Raw genomic sequence first — 14379 nt, 5'->3', positions numbered from 1 at the left:
CCATTATTCAAAATTGGCTATTTCTTAATTTTCGCGCGTATTTCGATACTTAAGTCCTTCGTTACTTCTCTTATATGCATTGCGGAACATGTTTACTATATACATTTTGTTCCTCTCGTTATAAGCTTTGAATGAGGTATAAGGTTTATCTTTAATTAGGGGCTAAAGGGTCGCAGCAGTCCATTCCATTATTCAAAATATCCATTTCATTATTCAAAATTGGCTATTTCTTTACATTCACGCGTATTTCGACATTTAAGAGCTCTAATATGCGTTGCGGAACATGTTGACTATATACATTTTGTTCCTCTCGTTATAAGCTTTCGAATGAGGTATAAGGTTTATCTATAATTAGGGGCTAAAGGGTCGCAGCAGTCCATTCCATTATTCAAAATGTCCATTTCATTATTCAAAATTGGCTATTTCTTAATTTTCACGCGTATTTCGATACTTAAGTCCTTCGTTACTCCTCTAAAAAGCGTTGCGGAACATGTTGATTATATACATTGTGTGTTCCTCTCGTTATAAGCTTTGAATGAGGTATAAGGTTTATCTTTAATTAGGGGATAAAGGGTCGCAGCAGTCCATTCCATTATTCAAAATATCCATTTCATTATTCAAAATTGGCTATTTCTTAACTTTCATGCGTATTTCGACATTTAAGTCCTGTAATATGCGTTGCGGAACATGTTGACTATATACATTTTGTTCCTTTCCTTATAAGCTTTCGAATGAGGTATAAAGGTTATCTATAACAAGGGGATAAAGGGTCGCAGCAGTCCATTCCATTATTCAAAATATCCATTTCATTATTCAAAATTGGCTATTTCTTGATTTCCACTCGTATTTCGACATTTAAGTCCTTTAATATGCGTTGCGGAACATGTTGACTATACACATTTTGTTCCTCTCGTTATAAGCTTTCGAATGCGGTATAAGGTTTATCTATAATTAGGGGCTAAAGGGTCGCAGCAGTCCATTCCATTATTCAAAATATCCATTTCATTATTCAAAATTGGCTATTTCTTAATTTTCACGCGTATTTCGATTTTTAAGTCCTCTAATATGCGTTGCTGAACATGTTGACTATATACATTTTGTTCCTCTCGTTATCAGCTTTCGAATGAGGTATAAGGTTTATCTATAATTAGGGGCTAAAGGGTCGCAGCAGTCCATTCCATTATTCAAAATATCCATTTCATTATTCAAAATTGGCTATTTCTTATCTTTCAAACGTATTTCGACATTTAAGTGCTCTAATATGCGTTCCTGAACATGTTGATTATATACATTTTGTTGCTCTCGTTATAAGCTTTCGAATGAGGTAAAAAGTTTATCTATAACAAGGGGCTAAAGGGTCGCAGCAGTCCATTCCATTATTCAAAATATCCATTTCATTATTCAAAATTGGCTATTTCTTGATTTCCACTCGTATTTCGACATTTAAGTCCTCTAATATAAGTTGCGGAACATGTTGACTATACACATTTTGATCCTCTCGTTATAAGCTTTCGAATGAGGTATAAGGTTTATCTATAATTAGGGGCTGAAGGATCGCAGCAGTCCATTCCATTATTCAAAATATCGATTTCATTATTCAAAATTGGCTATTTCTTAATTTTCACGCGTATTTCGATTTTTAAGTCCTCTAATATGCGTTGCTGAACATGTTGACTATATACATTTTGTTCCTCTCGTTATAAGCTTTCGAATGAGGTATAAGGTTTATCTATAATTAGGGGATAAAGGGTCGCAGCAGTCCATTCCATTATTCAAAATATCCATTTCATTATTCAAAATTGGCTATTTCTTAATTTTCACGCGTATTTCGACATTTAAGTCCTCTAATATGCGTTGCTGAACATGTTGACTATATACATTTTGTTCCTCTCGTTATAAGCTTTCGAATGAGGTATAAGGTTTATCTATAATTAGGGGCTAAAGGGTCGCAGCAGTCCATTCCATTATTCAAAATATCCATTTCATTATTCAAAATTGGCTATTTCTTCATTTTCACGTGTATTTCGACATTTAAGTCCTCTAATATGCGTTGCTGAACATGTTGACTATATACATTTTGTTCCTCTCGTTATAAGCTTTCGAATGAGGTAGAAGGTTTATCTATAATTAGGGGCTAAAGGGTCGCAGCAGTCCATTCCATTATTCAAAATATCCATTTCATTATTCAAAATTGGCTATTTCTTAATTTTCACGCGTATTTCGACATTTAAGTCCTCTAATATGCGTTGCTGAACATGTTGACTATATACATTTTGTTCCTCTCGTTATAAGCTTTCGAATCAGGTATAAGGTTTATCTATAATTAGGGGATAAAGGGTCGCAGCAGTCCATTCCATTATTCAAAATATCCATTTCATTATTCAAAATTGGCTATTTCTTAATTTTCACGCGTATTTCGACATTTAAGTCTTCTAATATGCGTTGCTGAACATGTCGACTATATACATTTTGTTCCTTTCGTTATAAGCTTTCGAATGAGGTATAAAGTTTATCTATAATTAGGGGCTAAAGGGTCGCAGCAGTCCATTCCATTATTCAAAATATCCATTTCATTATTCAAAATTGGCTATTTCTTAACTTTCATGCGTATTTCGACATTTAAGTCCTCTAATATGCGTTGCGGAACATGTTGACTATATACATTTTGTTCCTTCCGTTATAAGCTTTCGAATGAGGTAAAAAGTTTATCTATAATTAGGGGCTAAAGGGTCGCAGCAGTCCATTCCATTATTCAAAATATCCATTTCATTATTCAAAATTGGCTAACATGTTTAACCCCGTCACATTATTTATGTATGTGTCTGTCCTAAGTCAGGAGTCTGTAATTTAGTGGTTGTCGTTTGTTTATGTGTTACTTATTTGTTTTTCGTTATTTTATAAAATAAATAAGGCTTTTAGTTGTCTTGTTTAAATTGTTTTACATTGTCTTATTGGGGCCTTTTATAGCTGACTATGCGGTATGGGCTTTGCTCATTGTTGTAGGCTGTACGGTGAGCTATAGTTGTTGATGTCTGTGTCATTTTGGTCTTTTGTGGATGTTTGTTTCATTGGCATTGATACCACACCTTCTTTTTTTTTTTATATTTCCTCATTTTTTATGCATATTGTGGCATTTAGGTCGTCCGTAAACCCTCTTATGGTCATTGCGAATCAAAATATAGCTATAGTGTCACGGTCAATTTTTTTTATATTTTTTTCACTATTCACCGCTTCAATTTGAATAATGAAACATAAACCATTTCATTATTCATTATTCATTTTTCAATATTGAATAGTGAATAATGAACTATTTCATTATTCATTATTGAATAATGAATAATGAACTATGAATAATGGACGTACTTCAGCGCGTTCCCCGACTCGAGCATTTAAAGGTCTACACACATGAATATATCTTTGAATAGCCAGTGTCGTAGTCAGCCAAATGGAAATGGTATGGAACATTATTGGATGTTATATATCAGTATGTATGGTCAGATTATGTTTCTGTATGTGAGAGAGAGTTGTTCCCCTTTTGTCAGTATTTTGTATTTATGTTTGTGACGTCATTTTTGTCTGATTAAAATGTAGAAATGGAAGCTGATGTCTTTTTATGTGTCCGTATATAATCGCCTCCATCCATGCTACCAGAGCTATTCCCCTAGTCTGTAATATGGTGGAGTGACCTTAACGATCGTGAATAATGATTTATACATATTTTGGATTATTTTTTTCATTGGATTTTGGATATTTTTACATATAAAGTTGACCGACTGTTCCTGATAGATCTGCCATGCCGCCATGATGCTGAACACTTTTCGTTGTTTTTAAAGATTTATACATGAACTTTTATTATGATACCAACATTTAAATTTATTTTTTGGAAAGAAGAACAGACCATGTCTCGTCTTGTATACGTACTGTCTTTGTGATTTGTGATGAATGTCAACTACCTGTATCCCGTTTTAAACCTGAAGCACGTGAGATTTATCTCAATGCATTATGATCATGCATTTTATTTCTGTAACATTCGTTTGGATCCTGTTTATACATTTATTATATGCTATTTTCATTTGACATTATTCAATTTGTATCGGTGATAACTGTATCGCCATGCATACTCAAGTTCCGATTTCATCACATGGAAGAGCCATTTTACATAACATTCGTTGACCCAGATTAACCCGTTGAACTACACGTGTGCCTGATGTGTATTGCGTAATGTTGACTGTATTGCTGTTGTGTTTCATTCCGCCGTAACCTATATTAACTGTTATATTTACCGTATTTTGGTGATAACTGTATCGCCATAGTTTTGAAGAGTTCCAAGAAGACATACTTTAAAGAAACCCTGATGATTTTTATTCTGTACGAGAACATTTTATTTTTAACTATGTTGATTTTATGAATCCAGATACTTTTCATGCTAATTTTGTTTACTTTGAATTTAAGCTAATGTGAACGTGTTAATCATTTAGCGGTGTGATATTTATCATAAATAAAACCTTGTTAAATTTAAGAGTTTAAGGTCTCTGATGATATTATCAAATGTGTATTCAGCTATTTATAATTATATTATGTTTGTCTAGTAGGAAATGCCATTAATATGTGTGTATCACTGTAATTGTTTGTGTGAAAGTAATGCGTGCATAAGGTCATCCGAGGGAGGAGTCCGAGATGCCAGACTTTCGGTTTTGCAGCGTTGATACGTTTGTTTTAAAATGGTTACTAGAGTGTCGAGAGATTAACTTTATTCATGTAAACTTTTACAATTTATGACTAAAATTAGCAAAGACCCATCAAAACAACATTTGATACAAAAATTTAACAATACTTTTAGATATTTGGATGATATATTGGCTCTAAATAATGACGACTTCAGTATGTATACTAAAGACATTTATCCTGTAGAACTTACTTTAAATAAAGCTAATGATAACAATGACCACTGCCCTTTCCTCGATCTTGATATCTATATCATAAACGGGAAGCTTAATACAAAAATTTATGATAAAAGAGATGATTTTTCATTTCCTATTGTTAATTATCCATTTTTAGATGGTGACGTTCCCTTGTCACCATCTTATGGTGTTTATATATCTCAACTTGTACGATTCGCTCGTGTATGTAACAATGTATTAGATTTTAGCGAGAGAAATTTATGTATTACTGAAAAATTATTACACCAGGGTTTTCGATATCACAAACTGGTCAAAACATTTACTAAATTTTATCACCGGTATAAGGAAATAATTCGTAAATATAACTCAACATGCAGACATCTTATACGTTCAGGTATTTCACATCCAAAATTTTATGGAAATATTCTTTATAAAGCACAAAAATGTCAGTATTCTCCTCAGAAACTAACAAAACCTTTAAATAGACTTATTAAAAGGGGATATAGTTACGATACTGTTGTCAGGTCATTAAAGATTGCATATTTTGGATTTAACATTGATTCACTGATAGGGTCTTTGCATCGGAACTAAACACATTTATTTCTAAAAAAACAGTTGTTGGCATGACACGGGTTATGTTCTTCTCATATATTTTATGATAGTATGATACTAAACCCCTAACGGGAGGGATTGTACCTGATATTCATATGATGAAGACATAATCTTTCAATCAGTTTAATTGAGGTCTGGAGCTGGCATGTCAGTTAACTGCTGGTAGTCTGTTGTTATTTATGTATTATTGTCATTTTATTTATTTTCTTTTGTTACATCTTTTGACATCAGACTCGGACTTCTCTTGAACTGAATTTTAATGTGCGTATTGTTATTCTTTTACTTTTCTACATTGGCTAGAGGTATAGGGGGAGGGTTGAGATCTCATAAACATGTTTAACCCCGCAATTTTGCGCCTGTCCCAAGTCAGGAGCCTCTGGCCTTTGTTAGTCTTGTATGATTTTAAATTTTAGTTTCTTGTGTATAATTCGGAGTTTAGTATGACGTCCATTATCACTGTACTATTATGCATATTTTAGGGGCCAGCTGAAGGACACCTACGGGTGCGGGAATTCTCGCTACATTGAAGACCCATTGGTTGCCTTCGGCTGTTGTTTGCTCTATGGTCGGGTGGTTGTCGCTTTGACATATTCACCATTTCCTTTCTCAATTTTATTTCAATTTTGGAAATTATTATATATAATATATTGTATTTTTTTTTATAACACATAAACATATTGACCATTGTAAAAATTAAGTAAATTTTTGTTTTGGGGGCGGGATGTTATATAGCAGTATGTATTGCTGTAAAATTTAAGAATTAAAGTAATCTTTGTAAACAAAAGCTAGGATTTGCAATTCAGACAAAATAGAGATAGTACACTTATATTTTTTATAACTTTTTCAAATCAACTTGGATTTTCATCGAAGTTTGCAGCTATCTTAGATATAAATCAAGCTTACTGAATCTCATTTAATTTAGTTTTTTGTTGTTTTGCTGTAAAATTTAAGAATTAAAGTAATCTTGGTAAAAAAAGCTAGGATTTGTTAATTGGACAAAATAGAGATAGTACACTTTAATTTGTTTTATAACTTTTTCAAATCAACTTGGATTTTCATCAAACTATGCAGCTATCTTAGATATATATCAAGCTTACTGAATCCCATGTCATTTAGTTTTTTGATGTTTTGCTGTAAAATTTAAGAATTAAAGTAATCTTGTTAAAAAAGCTAGGATTTGCAATTCAGACAAATTATAGAGATAGTTCACTCTAAATTTTTTTTATAACTTTTTCAAATCAACTTGGATTTTCATCAAACTATGCAACTATCTTAGATATATATAAAGCTTACTAAATCCTATTTCATTTTGTCTTTTTGTTGTATTGCTGTCAAATTCAAGAATTGAATTAATCTAGGTAAAAAAAAAGCTAGAATTTACAGTTCGAACAAAATAGAGAAAGTACACTTTAATTTTTTATAACTTTTTAGATTTAACTTGAATTTTCATCAAACTATGCAGCTACACACACACAATGTATCTTAGATATATATCAAGCCTACTGAATCCCATGTCATTTAGTTTTTTGATGTTTTGCTGTAAAATTTAGTTTCACTTATATGGTGAAGTGCAACGAACATACATCATGTACACCATGTACATTACATCAACCAACAAAGTAGCAAAAATCATTCGGGGGCCACATCAGATACATTTTCAGTAAATGGGAAAATGTTAAAGAAATTATTAGGGGGTCTCATTGGGGGGTTCCGATCCCGTATCCCGCTTACGGTTTTGTCTGATTCCCGTATCCCGCTTACACTATGTAGGTAACCAATTCTCAGTTTTTGGTCATTTCCCAGGTCCCGCAAGGCCTCATTTTATGTTTTCACGACACAATATTATGACTTTCACGTGTCACTTTACAAAAAATCCACAATCCCGCGTCACGCTTAGACCCCAATGAGACCCACTTATTACCATTTCTAATAAAAAAAAAACATTCCAAGGCAACCTATGGGTCTTCATGTTAAAATATATATAGAGAGTTAAACCAAATGCTATTCAGTTTCATGTTTCTCCTGGAGCTTGTTTTTATAATTAATATTTAAAGGTATTGATAAAATTCTATATAAAATACATGCAGCTTCATTAATTTTTCAGTTTAACAAACACCTATTTGTGGTTTGATTGCATTATGCCATGTCTTTGTTTTTTTCAATGCTATATTCATAGTATAATTTATGATAATGCCATGCCTGTAATTGTATGTGAATCAACAAAATAAAACATGAAACTGTTGCTTTTGATCATATCATAAAGACAACATATGTTAAATGCCTCTATTAAGTATACTTTTATTTACAATACATTGGAAAAGTAGGATAGGACACCAACTTTTTTAATTCTAAGTTGGCATAGAACATCATTTTTTTCAGTCAGAAAGCCATAGGGTCGTAACTTTTATTAAATGTTTTTATTGTTTGCACCGGTCCTATGTGATGATAAATTTTGACCGGTCCCTAAGAATATTCTCAACGTTAAGAATATTTTTTATGGCGGATGAAAAGGTTCCCATTCTTAGCTGAGTAAAATAATTCATTCTGAGAATATTTTTTTACTCAGAAAAAAAAGTTTTATGGCGCCAGGGCCAGACTTAGGGGATGACCATTTGATATTCTGGGGAGGGGGGGGCAGGAGGATTTGTTTTTGATTGGTTATTTATTTTTGTAAACTTAGAGGACAGATTATTTATTTTCTGCACTAACGAAGCAAGATTTTTCATTTTCATTAAAGCAAGGGACTGATTATTCATTTTCACAACTATATTCATGATATTCGAAAACATACAATTTTTAAACTATTTGTTAATTATGAATAATACATGTATACTTAGTCAAGTTATTGTGTACCATTTAACAAAATTAATCATTATCCCCTGCAGAAATTTTAAGATTCAAGATTCAAGATTTTATTCATAACCTCAGACACATACCTGTGTACAAGAGGACAATTATATGCAAACATATAAAAGAAAATGCATAGCAAAACAGATGATAAACGAAACACAAATACATAGTATACTATAAAAGACAATTGGTATAATTAGATTAAGTATTTTATACTTTTCTTCACGAAATGAATCATTTATACTCACAACCAATATACATGTAATGCATACATACATAGTATTGAAGTTTAGTTTTACCTAGCCTCCTTCAAAAGTATTTTCAAACCTATTTCGCGGAGCGGAGCGAGGCAAAAAAAATTTTGGAAGGTTTTTGGAACCGCTGAAGGCCCAAGAACTAAAGACCTGCTGAATTATTTATTTTCAATACATTGCAAGTCAGGTAATTTATTTTCAAACTACCAAAGAACAAACCATTTATTTTTGTGATTATCAAGGCTTAGTTATTTATTTTCAAAATCCTCCTGCCCCCCCCACCCCCCAGAATATCAAATGGTCGTCCCCTAAGTTTAACATAGGCCTCTATGGGAAATGTATACAAATGAGATCTTTTAGAGAACCACTAAATAGAATGAAACCAAACATGGCATGACTGTTCCTTATGAGGTGCTGACCAAGTGTTGTTACTTTATAGCCGATCCATCATCCAAGATGGCCCCCAGCGGGGGACTTAGTTTAACATGGGACCCTATGGGAAATGCATACAAATGACTTCCGTTAGAGAACCAGTGAATGGAATAAAACCAAACCTAGCATGAATATTCCTTATGAGGTGCTGCCTAAGTGCTGTTACTTTGTAGCCGATCCGTCTTCCAATTCCAAGATGGCCGCCAGCAAGGGACTTAGTTTAATATAGGACCCTACGGGAAATGCATACAAATGTCTTCTTTTAGAGAACCACTAAATGGAATGGAACCAAACATAGCATGATCGTTCCTTATGATGTGATGACCAAGTGTTGTTACTTGTAGCGGATCCATCATCCAAGATGGCCGCCAGTTGGGTGACTTTGTTTAACATAGGACCCTATGGAAAATGCATACAAATGACTTCTTTTAGAGAACCAATGAATGGAATGAAATCAAACATAGAATGAGTGTTCCTTATGAGATGCTGACCAAGTGTTGTTACTTTGTATCCGATCCGTCTTCCAAGATGGCCACCATCAAGGGACTAAGTTTTACATAGGAACCTTTGGGAAATGCATACAAATGTCTTCTTTTAGAGAACTACTAAATGGAATCGAACCAAACATAGCATGATCGTTCCTTATGAGGTGTTGACCAAGTGTTGTTACTTTGTAGCCGATCCATCATCCAAGATGGCCCCCAGCGGGGGACTTAGTTTAACATGGGACCCTATGGGAAATGCATACAAATGACTTCCGTTAGAGAACCAGTGAATGGAATAAAACCAAACCTAGCATGAATATTCCTTATGAGGTGCTGCCTAAGTGCTGTTACTTTGTAGCCGATCCGTCTTCCAATTCCAAGATGGCCGCCAGCAAGGGACTTAGTTTAATATAGGACCCTACGGGAAATGCATACAAATGTCTTCTTTTAGAGAACCACTAAATGGAATGGAACCAAACATAGCATGATCGTTCCTTATGATGTGATGACCAAGTGTTGTTACTTGTAGCGGATCCATCATCCAAGATGGCCGCCAGTTGGGTGACTTTGTTTAACATAGGACCCTATGGAAAATGCATACAAATGACTTCTTTTAGAGAACCAATGAATGGAATGAAATCAAACATAGAATGAGTGTTCCTTATGAGATGCTGACCAAGTGTTGTTACTTTGTATCCGATCCGTCTTCCAAGATGGCCACCATCAAGGGACTAAGTTTAACATAGGAACCTTTGGGAAATGCATACAAATGTCTTCTTTTAGAGAACTACTAAATGGAATCGAACCAAACATAGCATGATTGTTCCTTATGATGTGATGACCAAGTATTGTAACTTGTAGCGGATCCATCATCCAAGATGGCCGCCAGTTGGGTGACTTTGTTTAACATAGGACCCTATGGAAAATGCATACAAATGACTTCTTTTAGAGAACCAGAAAATTGAATGAAACCAAACATAGTATGAATGTTCCTTATGAGGTGCTGACCAAGTGTTGTTACTTTGTAGTTTATCCAGCATCCAAGATGGCCGCCAGTTGTGTGACTTTGTTTAACATAGGACTCTAAGGGCAATGCATACACAAATCTTCTTCTAGAGAACCACTGAATTGAATGAAATCAAACATAGCATAACTGTTCCTTTCCTATTGGTGTGGTGGCCAAGTGTTGTTACTTTGTAGCCAAATTTTATCTTTTTTTTATATGATTTCAAAAACCGAAGTAGAGTCAGGTGGGCGATACAGGCTCTTAAGAGCCTCTAGTTGATGTACCAGAAGTCCAATCAACTTGAAACTTAGTACACATGTTCCTTATCATATGATCTTTTTAATTTCAAATTAGAGTTTTTACCCCAATTACACGGCCCACCGAAAATAGAAAATGATAGTGCGAGTTTAGCATCCGTGTACTGTGGACACACTCTTGTTAGCCTTTAAATTAAAAATTTTGCATCATGTGCATGTACTCTATATGCTTTTTCTTTTCCCTATAAAGTCAGGTTTGTATTTCTGTAATTCTTAATATTTGGCGAATCATTTATTTGTACATGTATTCGAAATTGTGATTTGATACTTTACAAAAAGCATAAAGTATGTTATCCACGAAAGTAAATGCCTGATGAATGAATGCTCTTTTGCCATTTAAAAAAACAAGTGTACCGGTAGTTTATTATTTAATTTCTGCTTGTTTTTTTAGAGTCTTCTTTAGGCTACGTTTTGTATATCAAAGACCAAGAGAATGGTACAAGCTCATTTAAACTTCTAATTAGTATTTTATATTAGTAAAGTTTGTTTTTGATATTTTTGGATTCCTGATAATTTTGTGATAACAACTCAATTATTTGATTATATCTAAAATGTTTTACAAGTAGAATGTGTTTTTATAAAGTCATTCAAGCGTTAAATAGCAGTCTGATGAATAACATTCAATATATTGTTTAATTATGGATTACTTCAGCATCCTGATACGTCCACTTTATATAGTTTGGCTTCCTTAGATGTACTTCTTTTTCTTTGAGAACATCCTATATAGAGCTGTCCCATTTGAGAGCAAGTTAGGGCATGTGGATATTCTTGTCCATTGTCTGGTGTCTTTATGTGTGTAATCAGCTGTCCTGAGTTGTTCAGGATGTGGAGGGTACACGTATCAAGATCAGCTACAATTACATTGTCTCTTGATGTCGTCACTATTCCTTCTGGTATGAATGGTTTGTTCTTGTTGATTTCTGTATCCCCTTTATATATATTTATCACATCGCCACCCCGTCCTAACACTACCACTTTACCACTGCCTTCATCTGTAGTATAGTCTGCCACGTGTATATTACCATTATTGGTTTTAGTAATATTGCTGGGAAAATTAAATATTGTCTGTTTATGTTGGTCATGTTCATACACAGCTTCATGGTCTCCATTCTTATTTATTACAAACACTGCTCCTCTTCCTTCTTCATGTTCTTCAGAACTAATACCTCCTACTATGACTTGACTTTCACTGGTGACATGAATGGCTATAGGGATGAAAGGATTAATGTCAAACACACTGTCTGTTACTTTACTGGTGGTACTGCTGATCATTTTTAGTCTGGATTCCCCTGTTGTCAAAAGTATATCATCAGATTCAGTTATTGCCATACCAAAGACCTTGATGTTGAAGGTAGATATTGTCTTCAGATTGGTTCCTTCAGGTTTTACTTTCTGTATCAATGTATCGTCATCACAAGCTATCCACAGTGAATCATCATGACATGTAGATATATTACCAACAAAAGAAAGATTAGTCTGATATTGATTTACAACATTAAGAGAAACTTTTACTTCAGGTAATGGTATGTCTACACTTTGTAATACTCCAATGTTAGATTGAGTTATCCCTCCTGGAATAAACTGAAGTGATGTTTTACTTGATATTTCAGGTTTGGGGATGGAAACTTCTATTGAGCTCTCCATTTGGCAAACTTCTTTAAAAAATTTAGTAAAGTCAGTGGTATTAATGAAATCCTGAACATCTCTATACTTTTTATCTATTTGTCTTTCACTTTTTGATATGGCATTGATACTTTCTTCATTTGCTTTGGTACATGCTTTGTGGTTCTGGTCTAACTCATTTCTTAGTTTTGTGATATGTTTTTCGACTGCTTGTTTCAAAACTTTCTCATGGTTAAGAATATCTGCGCTAACTTTGGCATAACTTAATTTTTCAGCATCATGAAGCAAATTAGCTTGATCCTTGGTTGCAATGATTGCATTTTTTTCTTCTTGCAGTTTACTAAATTGTCCATTCTTTAGTCTTTCTATTTTCGATTTATATGCATCACTTATTTCGATTAGATCATGTTTCTTGTGAACAGTAGCAACACAAGTAGGGCAAACAAGTTTGTCACAATTTGTACAAAATAGGCAAGAAGATTGTTCTGAATGTTCTGGACATATAATGTTTTTGAAGTCCAACTCTTCAACAGGCAGTCCTACGTTCTTTATGTCTACTACCTTATGATCCTTAGCTATTCTTAGATGTATTTTATCTTTACATGTACTGCACATTAGAACTCCACAGGTCAGGCATTTCCATTTGATGTTCTTCTCAGTTTCACATAAATTACAGTTAATGGGTATCTGGCTTCTTATTACTGATTTAGAAAACGCCATTATGGATGTTATAATACTTCCTGATTGTAACCAGGTGATTACAATATAAACCTGACCAGGTATATAATATATATATATAGATTTAAATGTATTTATATTACAGTTTTATATCTAGATAACGTTTCATTACACTATTGTAAACAGTTTAAAGTTCTTCTTGATAATATAACTATTCTTCTGGATAAAAATAATTCTTTATAATAATTATATTCTTTTAAAATCATATATCATAAGATGCTTTTTGAAACCATTATATTAAACCGTAAAGGAAAGAAAATGTATAAGACAGAGACTCGTTTAAATTTCATTCATGTCTACAAGTTTCTTTTTTTCAATATGTGGTGACATAATAGACATGTTGAAGAATGATGTATTGTAAATACAAAAGTTTATATTTTAATATTTATGAGGAAAAACAACTAAAGAAGTATATTGACCAGTAGACACATTTCTTTCAGGTTGACATATCCAGTTGCATCAACCTAAAATTAATAATTCATTAATATTTCTTGGATACCAATTTTCATGGATTTCGTGGGTACAGGAGAACCATGAATTCAAATATTCAACTAATTACAAATTTTCTAAAGGAATGTGTGCAGACTTTGTCATGTTTGTCAAAACCAAGAAATTAAATATGCTAATTTTCCTCAAACCACGAAAATTGGTACCCACGAAAATGAATGAATCCACAGTAAACAATTGTTTAACTCATATCTCTGTTAAGAACTTAATTATAACCCAGTTTAACTGGTGATAATTAACAACTAATGTTTTCTCCTTTTTTTCTAGTTTGCTTTTGGAGGATATAACCAGAAACAAAAAGTTTTATTAGCAAAGATTTTGGAGAAAATGACAACTTTCAAAGTGGATCCGAAAAGATTTTGAATTTTGTCGAATAATTTGGGTGACCATTTGAATTTGGTGGGGCTGACACATTCTGAAAATAAATACTCTGGTCTTCATTGTTGGAAATAAACAATTTTGCCTTATCAGACCTAAAAATAAACTGTGGCCCAAAATGCTTAAAAAGTTCAAATATATTTGGATTACTTGGATTGCCAAAATCACAATATTATTTTACCATTTTGAACATTAACACCCCTTTCCTAGAACCTTGGATTTGCCTTTTATTGTAATTTTACTTTATTTTATATTGATTTCAATCAAAATTAAATT

General features: G+C 33.2%; 1 protein-coding gene across 1 annotated transcript; it reads right to left on the bottom strand.

Annotated features, from left to right (window-relative positions):
- Window positions 1-11505: 11505 nt before the first annotated feature.
- LOC139504128 (uncharacterized) lies at window positions 11506-13200 on the bottom strand. Its single transcript, XM_071294189.1, has one exon. It carries the CDS (start codon window positions 13198-13200, stop codon window positions 11506-11508), a length of 1695 nt encoding a protein of 564 aa, XP_071150290.1.
- Window positions 13201-14379: the final 1179 nt, after the last annotated feature.

The sequence above is a fragment of the Mytilus edulis genome, chromosome 14, assembly GCF_963676685.1.
Source record: "Mytilus edulis chromosome 14, xbMytEdul2.2, whole genome shotgun sequence".
In the NCBI taxonomy this organism is placed as follows: Eukaryota; Metazoa; Mollusca; class Bivalvia; order Mytilida; family Mytilidae; genus Mytilus; species Mytilus edulis.
This window is presented reverse-complemented; position numbering and strand designations above follow the sequence as displayed.